Source organism: Pelobates fuscus, chromosome 6, assembly GCF_036172605.1.
Source record: "Pelobates fuscus isolate aPelFus1 chromosome 6, aPelFus1.pri, whole genome shotgun sequence".
Classification (NCBI taxonomy): Eukaryota; Metazoa; Chordata; class Amphibia; order Anura; family Pelobatidae; genus Pelobates; species Pelobates fuscus.
In genome coordinates, this window is record NC_086322.1 from 200,225,647 (window position 1) to 200,243,690 (window position 18,044).

Sequence of the window (18,044 nt, forward strand, 5' to 3'; positions counted from 1 at the left end):
CTAAGTCAACCCGCAATGAATATTTGTATTATTTTAATGTATTAAATTGGGGGAGGGAGTGGGAAGTGTATTAGAGTGGTGGGAGTGTGTTAAATTCTGGGAGGGCAGTGTATTCATTTCAGAGATGGAAGGGGCAGTGTATTCATTTGGGGGAGGGAAGGCAGTATATTAATAAATTCAGTCTTTTGTTTACTTTGAAGCCCTACGAGTGTGAGGACGTCTAGTGTCCGTTTTGTACTTTACGAAATACACCTATTCTTCTATGAAAACTGTTTTTGTTTTTCTGCAGCCCACATAAACTTTATTTGTCCCGTTTTAGCCTTTGAGTTTGACATGCTTGCTCTAAGCTAACCGTAAATGTAACATGGTGGGACACACAATGCACCCAGCAGAACTGAGTGAGAAAATGATTAACAATATGAGAAATCAGGACTTGCGGGACCTCACAGTCTCACTGGAGAACAGTTTAGACTGAGTTATTACTGGGTGTTTTAATTAATTGTTACAATGGAACATCTAGTGTTGAAAATAATAAAGTGGTTGTTGCTTTAAAATGCATTATCGGTCCTTTGCGTCTGGTTTTCAGGTTGTTTTACTTATGTTTATTAAAAGAGCAATAATTTACGTATATTATAATAACACAGCGGTCAGGGGTTTATACTAGAACAGTTCTAAAGAGATTCCATCCAACTAGAGAGAGCACCATGTGATATCTTACCAGTCCTGCTTGGTTTAAGAACCACATGAGATAATCTTCTTGAATGTCCACTAAGGAGGAGATCTCTGGGATGTAAAATTTATCATGTTCCACATGTCGTACCTTCTCGTTCACCTGGAATGAGGGAGAGATCTTTGGATTAGTTTAGCTACAGCAATAATTGCAATCGTTTATGCACTAAACTGCAAAGTGGGGTGAAATGAAAACAAAATTGCAAATAAAAAAAAATTAAAAAATCAAGTTGAGAATTTTCCAATTCAGCAACTTTGGGCTATAAGTTACAACTAGCTTTTCAATGCACTACTACTCACTGTTAAAATATAATTTACTTATGAAGATATTTAAGTATTCAAGAAACACCTCTCTCTAAACAGGCATATATCTACTCTGAAATATGATACAAGAATGCAGTTACCATCAGTTTATTTGATTAATGTTTTTTTATGTTTCCATATAAGGGTTGAACACAAACATGCTGAGATCATCAGAACATGCCTAAAAATACCTTGTGCAGTTTCTCTAGAAGTCTCAGTGCAGCGGTGATATAGCTGGTAAACAGTACTGGGATCAACAGCGTCTTCTTTGAATTTAGTAGATAAACTACTGTAGCTTTATACAGGTCTACTAATCTGAAGAAGTAGTTGGGAGAAGTCTGAGACCACCAGTTATCTGAAAGAACAGATATATTGGTTTAAAAAAAAAAAAAAGATTTTGCCAATTTTTTGCAGACTCAGTGAGACAAATACATACTAAAAGTGGACATTATGTGTTTGCTCACGTACATACTATTCTCAATGTTAGAAAGGATATGTCACTTGGGAATTTTCAATAAAACAATCTTAATGAAAAAGTGACTTAAAGGGCCACTTTAGGCACCCAGACCACTTCAGCTTAATCAAGTGGTCTGGGTGCAGGTCCATCTAGGGTTAACCCTGCAGCTGTAAACATAGCAGTTTCAGAGAAACTGCTATGTTTACACTGCAGGGTTAATCCAGCCTCTAGTGGCTGTCTCATTGACAGCCACTAGAGGCGCTTCCGTGCTTCTCACTGTGAAAATCACAGTGAGAAGACGCTGGATGTCCAAAGGAAAGCATTGAGAAATGCTTTCCTATGGACTGATTGAAAGTGCGCGCGCATTCAGCGCTGACATCGGAGGAGGGAGGAGAGTCCCCCCTTTCTCCCCCTTCAGCTCGGCGGGAGGACAACCCTGAGGGTGGGGGGGGGACCTAAAGACCCTATAGTGCCAGGAAAACGAGTTTGTTTTCCTGGCACTGTAGTGGTCCTTTAAGTTGCAAGTTAAACATATACATACCTGTAGAAAATGGCAAAAAAGGCAAAGCCATAATAGCAATGTAATGGTAAATCGATATTTATGCATACTTATAAAACTCTCAAAATTAGTTTTTAAAAGGCTGAACAGTGCTTATTTGGGCAAAATTCAAATTACACCACTTGAAATTTGGGCATTTTCACACATGTATATAGTAAATGGACCAATAATATGGTTATATTGTTTGATTAAAGTTCTTAATGTACATTCTATATAAAGTCATTGCAGCAGCCTTATACTTGTGTTTAGCTTAGTCTCCCGAGTTTAACCGTACCCCCCATGTACAGGTATGTTGCTTTTGAGACCATATGCTAGCCCATAAATGAGAATTACCCCCATGATGGCATACCATTTGCAAAAGTAGACATCCCAAGGTATTCCAAATGGGGTATGTCCAGTCTTTTTTAGTAGCCACTTAGTCACAAACACTGGCCAAAATCAGCGTTCAATTGAGTTTTTTGCATTTTTCACACACAAACATGAACGCTTAGTTTGGCCAGTGTTTCTGACTAAGTGGCTACTAGAAAAGACTGGACATTCCACATTTGTAATACCTTGCGTTGCCTACTTTTGCAAATGGTATGCCATCATGGGGATGATTTTCATTCCTGGGCTACCATTTGGTCTTAAAGGCAACATAACCAGTATGGCAAATTTCAATGTGTATAAACTGAAAAATGTAATGTGCTATATTTCACCCTGTAACTTTCAAAAACACCATAAAACCTGTAAATTGGGGGTACTATTTTACCCGTGAGACATCGCTGAATACAAATATGTGTACTTTATTGCAGTAACCGCTAACAGTATTGGGTACAATCACAGTTAAAATGTCATGCAGAACTAAAAAAATACAATTTCTTATTTTCTCACATTTTTTTATATTTTATTCATATTAAATTATGCTTAATATACAAATAGTTGATGTGTCATGAAAGCCCCATTTCTCCTGAACAAAATGATATATGATAAGTGCGGCTACACATAATATTAAAGAGGTTAAATACGCCTGAACAGACATATAGCGCAAATTCAAGGTTTTGTTTACGTTTTGATTGATCACAACTTGTACAATTTGCTCAGTCCTAAAGTTAATCAGGCTTGTTCTCAATATAGAATTAACTTAATCAGTGTTTACACATTTCATTTGGAATTTAAAATTCATAGAAATTGCTTTCTCGAGGCAAGGGAATGTAGGAAAGACTGGTCTAAGCCATGCACCTGGCATTTAAGGACTATGCAATCATCTGCCTCTATTAACAACATAACTAAATGTGATGTTGTGCTCTAAAAGTCCGTGCTCCAATATGGTTTTATATACTGTAATAATCTGTGCATGAGAGGACACAATTTAAAAGGGACACTAAAGGCACCATAACCATGCTGATTGCTGTAATGGTTGTGGTGCAAGAAGTCTCCAAGCATCATCTGGCTGTAATCCATTGAAATGTTTATAAAACGATTGACACTTGACTTGCTGTGTAGGGCATGGGTGGTTCTCCTGATGAGAGGTGGCCTGAGACAGCAGAAGTTAAATTTTCCGCATTACCATATCAACTTACATCACGTTTAATCAGTATTTATTGGTTGACAGACACCAGCTAACGCAGCAACGTTTGTGTCAAAGTGTTCACAAATTGTCTGACAGCATAGTGCCAGACGGCGCCAAGGTTCAACTATCACCATATCTAAAATAGTGTGATGTGATAAGCTTGAATTATTTAGGTGCTACATATCAATGGTACATTTAGAAATATCAATAAATTGGATATATCGTCCATAAATGAGTGGATGAAATGTACTCCATTCAATTTTACAATTTATACTTTACATTGTGTTAGCAAAATTAACAGGTTTAGAATATACTCCGTATTCTGGATTGGGCCACCAGTGTTCACTGCTGTGATTAAAAAGCTTAACTTGTCAACAATAAATACAATTTATATCTACACAATATGTAGATGAAACTGTGATGTCTATAAAGTTCCATAATGCCAATTTCTTTTATTGTGATCTCACCCAGAACTTTGCTTGGGTTGGCATCGAGTCGCAAGATCGCCATGGCTAATGGAAGTGTTAGCGTGATGTAATATTTGGAATCCTGAAGCAAAGGAAATTCTGGGAGAATGAGGTAGATCCTCATTGCTTCCACATCAGGTGGAGAGCTGGGTAGTTGTGGTATCAGAAAGCTTTCAAAACCTTTAATAATCTAAGAGAAAAAATATTAATGGTAATGCAACAGTCAAAATACGTCCTGGTCTATCAGGTTGAAAGCAGTGTGAAAGATATGCTGCAAGCTTCTTCTCAAAATGCAGATACTCTTGAGTGTGGAAAGTGGGTGCAGTGTTCGAGGTACTCTGATTTAGACCCACACCATACAGTAAAGGGAATTACAAAACCAGCATATCTTTATATAAAACACTAAGGAATTCTAAAATAATATTGGTTACCTTCAATTTTTATATAAACAAATATCAACATTACTAAACTACTTTGCCTCTTTATAAATCAATGATATGATGCCACATTGAATACGCAGCACAGTTCAGGGCACAGATTTTAAAGAAGGATATTAAAGAACTGGAAAAAAGTGCAGAGCCATGCTACAATAAGGGGAATGGAAGATTTAATTATAAAGAAAGGCTACACGTAAATACCCAGCCACATAACCCCTGATGTGTACGCTTAGATGGGGGTAGCAGCCTGAAGGATGTATTTACTTACCTTAATGTGTTGTTTAAATGCTATTCTATTTCTATTTTCTGTACCACTTAATACTTTGAAAAATATTATAATAAACAAAGATTGACAAACCAAAATAAAAAATAAAGAAAGGATGGAAAATGTGAACTTGTTTGCATTAGAAAAAAAAAGGGCATCTCTCAGAAGATATGATAGCATCATAAAAATATGCCCAGGGTCAGTACACACATATCTATAGTAGCCTGTTCATTTGCAGGGTTTAATAAGAAAATAATAATCCATTGGGACTTAAAGTGACACTATAGTCACCAAAACAAATACCATTTTAACAAATGTTAAAATGGTTAGTATGTCTGGTAACAGCTTGCCAATTCAAGTAGCCAATATTGTGTCAAGGATTTTTTTTCCTTTTGGGGCACAGTGGGATATTGCTTTGATTTGTTGTTTTTGCCTTCTTTCGCAAAGATTTTTAGTGTCTAGCTCAGCAGTAGTCAACCTTTTAATACCTACTACCCAATTTTGTATCTTTGTTGATGGTAAAATTTCCTTACCACACACCAGTGCTGCAGTAACTCATTTTATAGCGCAAGTGCAATTCTTTTTTTTTCTTTTTTTAGAAAGGACTGTTTTATATTACATTTTTTTTCTATGTGTGTCTGTAAAGTTGTGTGTGTGTGAAGGGTGTAGTGTGTGTGCGTGTGAGAGGTATAGTGTGTGCGTGTGAGAGGTATAGTGTGTGTGAAGGGTGCATGTAAGGGGGCAGTGAATGTGTGAGGTTGCTGTGCGCGTGTGAAGGGTTGCGGTGCGTGTGAGAGAGTTGTGGTCTGTGTGAGGAGGCAGTCTCTGTGTGTTGGAGGGGTGTAGTCCATGGGAGGGGGCAGTCTGTGTGTGTGAGGGTGCAGTGTGTGTGTGTGAGCCGGGGTAGTGTGTGTGAGGGGTGCATAGGGTCTTTGCTGTGTGTAGGTGGGTGAGATGTGAAAATCTATCTAGTCTTATCTTCTTCTTACCAGAGTGGGGGGACATAATTCTGCAAGCCCTGGGGGTCCAGTGATGTCATGTTCACTTTAGCTTGCAGTTCCTGCAGCTGACTCTCCTGTCCTCCTGCGAGCACAGCACTGTATCGGAGCCATGGTAACATGCAACGCTCCGACCAGCCTGCTTGCTAGAGGAACACAGAGCATCCAAGGCCCTACCCTCCCTCTCCTGGAACTAAGTGTCAGCACGCCGGTGAGAGAGATCTTTGATCTCCTCGCCAGCCCGAGAGGGCTTACAGCAAGGCTGGCTCTGCATAGGCCGGCAGGGAGATCCTGCTGGCCTTGGTCCACGGCCATTGAGGCCCACTGGGCTTTTTCTGCAGAACCCACCACCGCCCACCTGAAATCCCAAACCTTCCACTAGTGGGCGATAGAGACCTTGTTGACTACCCCTGGCCTAGCTAATGATTCAGATTCCCAACATTTTAAACAAGCAGTATATGTAAAAAAAACTCACTACAGAAAAAGTATGATACACTTTTAAGCCTCTGTTTTGCATTGACTTTATTCATTTTTATCTAGTGACCTTTCATTTATAATCTTTCCTTCCTTTAAAAAAAAAAAACCACACACACAACTTTTGCCTTTTTCCCCTTATTTAGAAAATGATTAAAATACTGTAAATAGTCTTTTAATTGACCCACACCCCTGGATGTGCGTTACCTGCTCGAGCAGTCTGGACTGATGAGAGTTCAGGAGCTTCTCAAACAAAAGTTTCACGGAGCACATGTTGATTCCAGGTATTTTCGGACTTGTTTTAAAATGGTCATCATTTCTACAAACATTGGAAAAACATAAAAATTGCCTAAGCATATGGAAAAAATATTTTATAAATGAGCCTTATTGAATACCTGTCAACTGCCCTTCATTTGACAGGACAGTCACAGTTACAGGTTTTTAGTTCAGGTTTTGAGGTTTAGAGCAAGTGCTGTGTAAGGGTAAACCAAGAGCCCTTCTACCTATACATGAGAACTTCAGCAGCTCTCTGCACATGGGGAGTTCTGCAGCTGCGTGTACTGTCTCTCATCAAGGCACACATTTGCTGGAACAACGTGCCCCTTTTATGTGATGTCACCAGTGAAGTGAATTGCATCACCTGAATGCCAGTCCCAAACCAAATCCCCTGAAAGACCATCATGGGAGATGTAGCCCACAACATCTGGAGTGCCAAAGGCTGCCTAGCCCTGTTATAGACACTAACTCATTGGAATTATTTGTGACAGACAGCCATGTTCTGCAAGCCAAGCATTCACAGCTAAAGTCCATTTACCTAGTACTGGACACAGTTAACCAAATATGCATGTCATTTGTTGATCTAGATGAGTTTGTCAGGTGTTTTTTTTATTTTCTTCCAGGATCCTCAAGAAGCTACAGCCAGTTGGCCTACACCTATCACTCATTCTCATTCTTTCACTTTCTCGATTTATGTGGGAATATCTTAAATATAAGACAGATATATTGTCATATTATAATTTTTAGTTAACTGTTAATTGTGTACATTTATTTTCTATGTAACTATAAAAAAAGAGATTTGACCCACTATTCTAACATTCAGCATACCTCGCAGCACCTGTTAAAAAAAATGATTTATGAAAAGAAGTGATGGATGGACGGATTGATGGTGGGCTGTCCCATGATAAGACTATACCAACCTCTTCTCCAGAAAGCTCCCATTCCAGCATGCAGAGGACGACAAGGTTTGCACAATGCAACTTGAAGACACAAAAGGCAACGAGAGGAAAAGAGAAAAAGGAGATAAGTATTCCTATAAGTGATCGCACAAATACATAGTTGCTATCATAGTTTATTTTAAACAAAGCAGTTTTTCTTGCAATATGCATGCCAATTGGCACAACTAATGGATATGTTAGGTGCAAGGGACATGGCTTATACAGAGTATGGGCTACACCACTGCATTCCCACCTTGCCTACTGCACAGAACAGTTGTGAGCAGTTATATTGTCATTAAACAGACTGGAAACAGACAGAAAATTAAATTTAATATTGGAATAGTTTATACACCAAGAAGGATGTTTTGCTTAAAATTAAATCTCATATTTTGCCCATTGCCCAGTATTTGACAAATGAGCAGGCCTAGTAACAGCACCACATCATTATGTTATACACAAGATATCAATTGATTAAAGTAACATACTTGATAGAATTGGAGTTACTATGCTCCATTACTTTTTGCCTCCACACATCAATGGTCTCTGCATTAATCAGATTGATGTCATTTCTATTGGTGCAGGAACGAAAGTCAACAGTAGGCTGGACGTTCTGAAAAAGAAACATCAGACAAAAAGGAAATATTACACCAGAATCCACCAAATAATGCAGACGTTACTCCACCTCACCTCAATGTAAACAGCGAGTGAAAGTGTGTTAGCTCTGTAGACTGAGGGTAACAGAGATACTGCTGTGTAATGTATATCCTATTAGTCAGCACTTAACTATTGATTTGCAAGTGTCTTAGGGATGTGGTTTGCTTCCTTTATCCTTTTATATTTCTATATTATCCTCAATGATTGTTCATTACAATTTGTTTAGTCTATTTCTAAAATGTTGATGTTAATAGTTCTAAAACTCAAAAAAAAAATACATTTAAAAAAAGATGAATACACCTCCTTTGGTGAAGTATTATAGATTTCAAAGAAATGTTCTGATGATAGAGCCACTTTAAACATGTTAGTGCCTTCACCACTGTCACAAAAAAAAACAAAAAAACACATTCTTGTATTAAAATACATTTCTCCCCATCCACCTAGACTTTAATTTTTGATTGGCTGGGGAGATTTTAATCAAAATGCTATTAAAAGGGAGGCAATCACCATGGAAACCAATGGAGCCAGGAGACACATTGTATTGATGATTATTTCATTTTTATGTTTTGCATCACTTTTCTGACACAGCACGAATACATCTCACCCAATATATTTTAGACAACAGGTCAATCTATAATACATTTTCATTTTAACACGTGCTGATTCATTTCACGACAATAAAGTAGTTTAGCACATAAATTACTTGGGCACAGCTGATACATTTGTGTTTTTTTCTTAAAACCTTTATGACAATATGGCGATATGTTAATTTATTTTGTTTTTCAATTGCATCCAGTTATTTGTATGGAAAATAAAGAACTTCCTAATATAAAGGCATGTTTGGAGAATATTTCATCGCTTTCATTGTTTAAAAGGACAGTCAAAACACCATAACCACAAAAATATGTGTGCTCTGAGCCAGACAGTGAGCAGTGCTACAGCCTGGGGCAGATCCTTCATCTTAAGAAGACTGACTTAATTTGCACAAACAGATGGGTATGGTAATAGTACTTGGGATGTCCCAAAGGGGAAAGCTTCTTCAGTAGGAAGTGGGGAAGTGGGATGGTCCTACGTCGAGCAGATTTAGAATTAAATCACAGAAACAGTGAGGATTTATATTTTCAGGAACACCCTTTTGTGAGCAATAATCATACACAGATAATGCGCATACAAAGCCACACACCAAACACTGATACACATACATAGTCACACAATGACAGTCATACATAGATACACAGACATACAGCAACAGGCATACATAGATACACAGTACCACATATACAGACACACACACACTGACACTCTTACACAGAGTCGTACTAGCAATACATATACAGACACACACTGACACTCATACACAGAGTCACACTAACAATACATATACAGACACACACACTGACACTCATACAGAGTCGCACTAGCAATACATATACAGACACACACACACTGACACTCATACACAGAGTCACACTAACAATACATATACAGACACACACACACTGACACTCTTACACAGAGTCGTACTAGCAATACATATACAGACACACACTGACACTCATACACAGAGTCACACTAACAATACATATACAGACACACACACTGACACTCATACAGAGTCGCACTAGCAATACATATACAGACACACACACACTGACACTCATACACAGAGTCACACTAACAATACATATACAGACACACACACACTGACACTCATACACAGAGTCGCACTAGCAATACATATACAGACATACAGTGACAGTCATACCAATCATACACAGACTCACACTAACTCGGATTAGCACTGAGCAGTTTCCCTTCCTGCTCCCCTTCAGCTGAATATGATGGTACATCCCGGCAACCGCTTCCTTCAACGTTAATTTGGTGGACCAATGGGTGTGAGAGTCACAACTGAGCAGCCCTTATACAGCATTCTGAGAACAATGCCTAGCAACCAGGCTGTCTATGTGGGAGCCACACAATCACAGCTACCGTACCTGCTCACTCCACTCTAAACTGTCCTTAAAGGACTAGGATAATGAATTGTAGGTTGTGGAGCTTACAGTGTCCCTCCAAGCTCTCTCTCTCAAGATATTTTAAATGTAACTGTTGGCTTACTTAAGTCACGTTATAAGCTAGGGGAATACTGTTAAACATTCTGACACCCATTATAAGGGGTGAATCCCATAGTTTTAAATAGTAACTACATTTACAAAGACTAACTTTAAAATGGGACACATTTTGAAAAAAAAAAAACCTGACCAATCTACTTTAGTGCAAGAAGCAGGATGGGACTTTTCAGAATATGACAGAACAGAGGAATATGTTGTTTAAACCTTTTACCAACTTTACTGAGCTCAAGTTACTTTCAAGGAATACTACTGAAAATCCCCTGGTAGCATTATTACTCAAATCCCCAGAGTGACAAATGCTGGTTCTGCTAAAATGAATGTTCTATGTTAAAAAAAAACACAGAAAAACTAGGATATTCATCTCTAGTGAAATATGTCTGCTTCCTAACTTACTCTCCTTTGAGAAAGTAAATCTCAGTCCTTACTTTGTTACTAGTCGGTTGTGTTGATACAGTTTACAAGACTCCATGGCTTACCTCTAACTTTGAACAGAGAACAAATGCTTTATTCCATCCAGAGAATATCTGCTTGATGTTATATGAAGTGGGATCTAGCAGAGAGAAAACCAATATGCAATTAGAAGGATTTTATGAACTATATTCCTAAGGGTAAAACCCTACAAACAGCTGGAGAAAAATGGATAAGTTATAAAACTTGCCTTATAATAATTTCAAGCACAGTTTGTTTTTAAACATAATTGTATTTACATAGTGACCAAATTAGACACGAACTGTGAATTCCTCAAAAATCAAGGACACATCTATTTGCCTTTTTTCCCCCAAATGTTTTTGGGATGTTGGAGTGATACCACAGATTAGTGAATCAGGGTAATGAATCATCTCCACGACACATGGAAGAGGTGGAATGGCAATCTAAAAGCTAAATCAATGATCCCTATGAGGGCTTAGTGCAAGCACTTAAAAATGATGCCTACCCACTGGAGCAATACATTCCATTACTTTAGCTTATTGAAGTGGTTTTTATGTATAGATCATGCCCCTGCAGATTGACTGCCCATTTTTTTTTTTTATATTTAGGGTTTAAATCACTTTGTTTATGCACCCCTAGTCGCACCTGTCTAAATTCTGACTCATGCAGCCTACCTACAAAACTCCTGAAAAAGACGTCTAATTTTCAAACTTCCCTCATTGCACAATGTATTTGTCAGAACCCCAGCACACATATTCAACCCTTAGCCGATCATGTGGTGCGCTGATTTGGCAAACCAAGTCCCTCCTCCTCTCTGCCTCCTCTTATGATGAAGTGACCACACGCCCCAGGTCTGCATCATTCTCAACCCTCCCCCCCCCTACATTTTGGGGTCATGGCTATACTAAATAGTATAAACACCAAATCCATTGTTCCTTGCCCTATTGTGGTTTCTTGATCCCTTTAGTATGTTGCTAGTGTCCTTTATAGTGATTCTTTCCTATCCATTTGTCTATTCTGACCTCTGATAATCTTGATCCGGCTTAGTTTTCTCACTGACCTTCTTTCTGGAATACCTTGATCTTGGATAGTTTATCTATTTCTCTGTATTTCGTGAAGCCCAGCCACCTCTAAGGACCGGCAACACGATCTTGAACCTGTCTTACCTTTCTGGATTCATACTCTCTGTATTTGGGTTACTAACCGTGACAGTTTTTTATCTCCTACTCTGTGATTTACCTGGTAAAGCCTGCAGCTGGCTCATGTGTGATTAAAGTTCAATTAATAAAGCTTGAGAAAAGAACTTCTAAACTACACGGTAAGAACTACTAAAGTAAACACACTGTGCTGTAAAATGAAACCTTCATTTATGGAGGCTGTGTGAGTCTCAGCCAGGGAAGCGGAGACTCGGGCTGCATAAAAATAGCCACACTAGAAACAAAATCTGTCACGTTGCCATGTTATATAGACTGCGCCCAGTTTAGATAATTTGACCAAAAATCTGTACATCCATTGTCAATTAACCATCAATGGCACTGTTAGCCATCTCTACATTTTTGTCAGTCCAAGAATGTTCACACACTATATCAAATACTGACATTTAAACAGATTATCGAACACTAAAAATGCTATCAATGGACTTCATTTTAAAGAAGTACAGTGGATAAAATCACAACAAGTTCTAGAAATTGTATTTCCTCCCACTTTAGCGAACGTTCACTTTTAAACAATTTCATGATTTTTTTGTGTATTCTAATTATGACATAACTGCATGACAGACACAGCAAGCCTGAAGGAGTGCAAAATGGCCACCGGTACAGACTCTAAGAAAACCAGAAGCTTTGTGGGCAGCACTGAGCTTAATGTGCACATTTTAATAAAGATAATCTACTCCCACAACATATCTGGTCTCAACAAATGCTTTGTGCTACCAACCCCAAGCAGAAACCAAAGCACTAGTCTTTGCTCAAGGACATGGAAGATACAGAATGCAGTCAGCAGGTAGAAAGCCTAGATAAATATTAACCCCTTAACAACCAGGATTATTTTGTAAATTACGGACTACAGCAATAGTTGGCACTTTTGCTGTGTTTGTCCAGCTATAATTTCCCTCGTTATCAGAGGGCACCCACGCATATTATATGTTGGCAAAGGCAGTGTCCTCCTGACATATTTATTTATAAAATATTTTATGATGAAAATACAATGAGATTTCCTCTGATTTCAAATGTGTCCTAGAGCCCACATAGAAATACAATTCATGTTACACATGCATTACTAATTATTATTAATAGAAGACATGTATCAAACAATTATAAATTAGCATTGAGTTAACCCAATTGCACTTTGATGATTTGTAAACAAGAGCAGCTAAAGACAAATCTCACAGTTTGAGATAATTAGCATAACTTCATTACAGCAATGACGCATGCGCATAATTATGTCTCAATTTAATATTTTTGGATAAGATTTTCAATTTGTTTAATATATCTGCATAAACTTTAAAAAATTTTTTTTTAAATATTAGTATATCGAAAATATATCATATTTAAAAAATGTATCAATAAACCCACAAAAACAAAAAAAAATCTAAATATTTTTTCTTAATCAATGTTAAATAAATTTCAAAAGTTTATTCAAAAATATTAAAAGGAGGCCTTTATTGGGTCCAGTTCCTCATTGTGGACAAATTTGAAGTCTACCACCTGAAAATATTCCATATACTTATTTGGTTATTTTAAGACTTTCAATGGTATATCAGTACGTTCCATGCAGTCATTTTATTTTTTATTACACTTTTTATTTGTTTGTTCACAAAATGTGCGCTTGTGTAGGAAAAAAAACAAACATTTCTCAGTGCCGCACATACTTTGCTCTCTCAATTTTACACATTTTCGTTTTCAAAATTGTAGGTCCCACGGCTCATTTGGAGCAGTATAGCAGCACACTATCCCTTTTAGATTTGTTTATGGGCTATTTATGTGGTGTTTAATGTGCTCTATTAAAAGAGAAAAATGGAAGGTGCCCATGGCTAAAAGTATGTTGGGAAATGATAAAATAAACCATTTGTGTTACACACTGCACATGAGAAGATGTTATGAAAATGTGCAAAAAGAAATATAAACAAAATAATGGGGAAAAAAATTGATAAAAACCTTTTAAGCATGTAGTTATACGAATGAAGCCTCCATGAATGAAGGCTTCATTCTACAGCACAGTGTGTTTACTTTAGTATTTCTATATATGGCTATTGTGAAAAATTAACAAATTCTATGCAATAATAAATATACTGACCGGCTGGAGCTGGAATCTGTCGTCGGTGTGCAGCCCATTTCCCTTTCACTATGGTAGGGCAATTCACATTACGGGTTTGCCCAGTACCGAGCTGACCCAGATCTCCACTGCCAAATGCATAGAGGAATCCTGAAGAAGGCACATAAGCAATGGTGTGCTGTCTGGAGATGTGAAAAATTGAATAATATTGGCATGATTTATGCACAGATTAAATGATGAACAGAGCATAGACGTTCTATGCACAAAGAAAAATTACATGCTAAGACATTAAAGGAACACTATAGTCACCAGAACAACTATAGCTTAATAGGAAATAGGTAAATTCTGATGAGGTCAGCCAAGGAGGTGGATCGGGTGTGGAGCCAGTGCCGTGGGACCCGTGCAGTGCTGGAATTAAGGTGAGTTATTGTGGTGGAATCTCAGTAAAAATAAATTTACTAGGACAAGATTGCCATGTGGCATATGTGTAAATGGTGTATCAGTTAGTTAGTTTCACGTAGCTAAGATACAATCAACACCGTATTGAGCAAATGCAGGAATGCAGAAACTGAAAACACTTCCCCCCTCCTCCATTGTTCTGGGTGAGCCATGTGGTCTAATAAGTAAGGGAAGTTAGGCTTTGTTCAGCTGATTGTGTAAAGAGTATATGGGGGTAGAGTTAACTATAGGAGGAGCTATATGTCTATATCATGCATTTACACAGTTAGTTCTGGGCTCAGATCTTGTTGTATTTTGGTGACATAAGTCCCTCTGAGCCCCGGTCGGTGAATCGAATAAAGAATCTCTTCCTTCCTGAAGAAACCTGTGTCCATCTCTCTGTGCTTGGCTTCCGTCAGTTTCTCCGGTATCATTTGGTGCATTGGGCCGGGAAGCTCATCGTTCAACGGTAGCTGAGAAGCAGAGGCGTGAGACGGTCTATCTTTGCCCACGTTCTCTACGGCTGCACCCCTGAACTTCTGCGTGGACCTCCCTTCGTCTCGGCGCCACTGGTCTTTTGTCCAGGAGATCATCGGCCTCTACGTAGTAAGTGCTGGGGTGTCCCCGTCGATGAGTGTGAACCCAGGTTCAGGAACGAGGAGGTAAGACAACTGCTGTTTTAGACGGCAGACCCACTAGGGGTATACCGATTGTGCGGTAGGCCCAAAAGGGGTTTAAATCTGTGTATGGAATCTGCCCCCTCTGTCGGAGGGAAGGAGCGAAGGCGCACCGCTCAATCGAACGCTCTTTAGTAAGACCGTTTGATTTGGTTAGTCAGGCGGGGTTCTGGTGTAAATAGCCCTAGCCGGACACCGGTGTCTTGTCTAGACTAGCGTTCTAGGGTGTATATTACGTTCGCTAGGTCGGAGGGACCGGGAGACTAAGCGGCGTCTGTGTAAATTCGGTTCGCTAGCTCTCAACCTATCTTGGCTAAGTGGGAAGGCGTGTAAATTTGGAACCCACTAGATTTTTGATAGTAATCGACTAAGAGGCGTCTGTGTAAATTCGGTCCTCTAGCTCGCTATATGTGGTGCTTGGGCAGTGTGGCTAACCAAAACGGATGTATATAGTTTTAGGTAGTCCATTCAAGGTACTGGCCAATAGTTTAGTTGGGATTGTAAATGTGCTAAAGATTGTTTAGTAAAGTGTATATCTTGTTAGATAGCGCGAGCTCAGCCGTCTAGCGAGAGTGTTAATAGTGTGTTGCTGTATCATAGTGCACGGTACCATAACCCTGTATATTTACTGACACTGTATATAAGTACTAATCATTGTCGTCTAATGCATGTTTCACACCATAACCACTAATAATTGTATTGTGAGCTTAAATTGTGCTTTGACTTATGCTAACCGTACTGTAACCGCTATTTGTAAAAGACGATGTTACTGGGGTGTGTTATAGACAGGTAATTCATATATAGAGAATTATAGCGTGGGTGACTGTATAGTTTCGCCAAAGGGCACAGTATTAGTTACTTAGTGACTGGTGTAACAGCTGTGTGTGTACGGGAATTCCCTGTATGTTTTGTTGTATGAGTTTGACCTAGTAACTGTGCCACATGGTGCTGTTGCCAGGGAAACAAATGTGACTGTTGTAGGTGTGTTTGTTGTGTTTCTTTGAATTAGACGCTCCATTGCTAAGTATGGCAGCGCCGATTTAAAGATTGTTGATCCCTTAGAATGTATGCTAAATAACTTTAAAAAGGGATATAATGTGTGTGATTTTGGGGACTACCTTATGTAGTAGAGAATGACCAGTTTTTGACTGTTAACACAGTTTGTGTTACTAGATGGTTATCAAAACTGGTCTGTCCATCCCCAATGGAATCTGACCCATCTGACCATCCCTCAACTAAATTCTTTAGCAAAAACTGGTGCAGCTGGTATGTCCCCCTGTGCTCTAATTGTCTCTGGCTCTCAGATGCCTGTCCCCTCCTTTTTCTGTGCCTACCTACCCCCCCAACTGGTTCTTTGTATTCAGTTTTATTATTAGCAGTCAAAATTGTGAGGAGAATTCTTAATAACAGTAACTGAATCCACTGAAATCAGATAATTCTCAGCAATTACAAAACACCATAACCACTGAAAATACCATAACCACTGATAATACCATAACCACTGAAAATACCATAACCACTGATAATACCATAACCACTGAAAACACCATAACCACTGAAAACACTGAAAACACCATAACCACTGAAAATACCATAACCACTGAAAATACCATAACCACTGATAATACCATAACCACTGATAATACCATAATCACTGAAAACACCATAACCACTGATAATACCATAACCACTGATAATACCATAACCACTGATAATACCATAACCACTGAAAACACCATAATCACTGAAAACACCATAACCACTGAAAATACCATAACCACTGAAAATACCATAACCACTGATAATACCATAATCACTGAAAACACCATAACCACTGATAATACCATAACCACTGATAATACCATAATCACTGAAAACACCATAACCACTGATACTACCATAACCACTGATAATACCATAACCACTGATAATACCATAACCACTGAAAACACCATAACTACTGAAAACACCATAACCACTGATAATACCATAACCACTGATAATACCATAACCACTGAAAACACCATAACCACTGATAATACCATAATCACTGAAAACACCATAACCACTGACATAACACTATAATTACTGAGCCTTGTGTGCCTTTAGTAACAGTAAATTAGTTTTGAAATACAACTGGATGAAATGGTCAATGGTATAGGACGCTGGAATACACTTTTACAATTTTTGGTTACTGGTCAGGCTCCTCCTAGCCCTGTCCGAAACATTTTGTTAACCAAGTTACTGACCAGTAAAATTAATTTATCCATTTCCACCTACCTCACCACTCCCCGACCGGAACCTATGACTAAACAACCCTATCTAAGTCCCACCCTAACCTGACAAATGACCGGTGCCCTCCAACTTTGACATTTACAAATGCCACTGTAGCTTACCCCTGGTCCACCACACATTGATATTAATGGTCAATTACAGTTGGCAGACCCTGTATTTGTTTATGTCCCGTTCACCATGACTGATCTGTTTAATTGGAAGACCCATAATTCCTTTACGAAAGCAGACGAGTAACCTAATGCTTTCTATGAGAGATTGCTGGAGTCATATAGATTATATACTCCTTTTAATCCAGAGGCCCCTGAGAACTCTCGAATGAACAACTCAGCATTTGTCAGCCAGACCCAAGGTGATATCAAAAGAAAAATGCTAAAGTTAAAGGGATTTGTAGGAATGTCCATATCACAGTTCAGGTGTATATGAACAGGGAGATTGAAACAAAGCAGGAGGAAGAACGTAAAATGAGGATGAAGGCAGATATGCTAGCTGTAGCTATCATAAGTGTAGAGAGACAGGGAAGGGAGGTGAATAGAGGAGTTGAGAATAGCCTGAGTAAGGGAGGAAGTAGGAATCACTGTGCGTATTGTAGAGAGGAAGGATATTGGAAAAGTGACTGCCCACAGAGGGAATATAAAGCAAGTTATAGATAAGACAAGAGAGAAGGTTACGAGATGGTTACAGAGGTGGCTATAGA

General features: G+C 38.6%; 1 protein-coding gene across 3 annotated transcripts in view; it reads right to left on the reverse strand.

The window, feature by feature from the left end:
- HERC3 (HECT and RLD domain containing E3 ubiquitin protein ligase 3) overlaps positions 1 to 18,044 on the reverse strand; it is an 87,485-nt gene that overhangs the window by 15,354 nt on the left and 54,087 nt on the right. For all 3 annotated transcript variants that reach the window (XM_063458643.1, XM_063458641.1, XM_063458642.1), the window contains exons 8-15: positions 13,962 to 14,122; positions 10,715 to 10,788; positions 7,941 to 8,065; positions 7,438 to 7,497; positions 6,449 to 6,560; positions 4,068 to 4,257; positions 1,224 to 1,387; positions 719 to 832 (exon numbers count right to left, since the gene is read on the reverse strand). In XM_063458643.1, the coding sequence (XP_063314713.1) occupies positions 719 to 832; positions 1,224 to 1,387; positions 4,068 to 4,257; positions 6,449 to 6,560; positions 7,438 to 7,497; positions 7,941 to 8,065; positions 10,715 to 10,788; positions 13,962 to 14,122 (1,000 nt within the window). The remainder of the gene's footprint in view (positions 1 to 718; positions 833 to 1,223; positions 1,388 to 4,067; positions 4,258 to 6,448; positions 6,561 to 7,437; positions 7,498 to 7,940; positions 8,066 to 10,714; positions 10,789 to 13,961; positions 14,123 to 18,044) is intronic.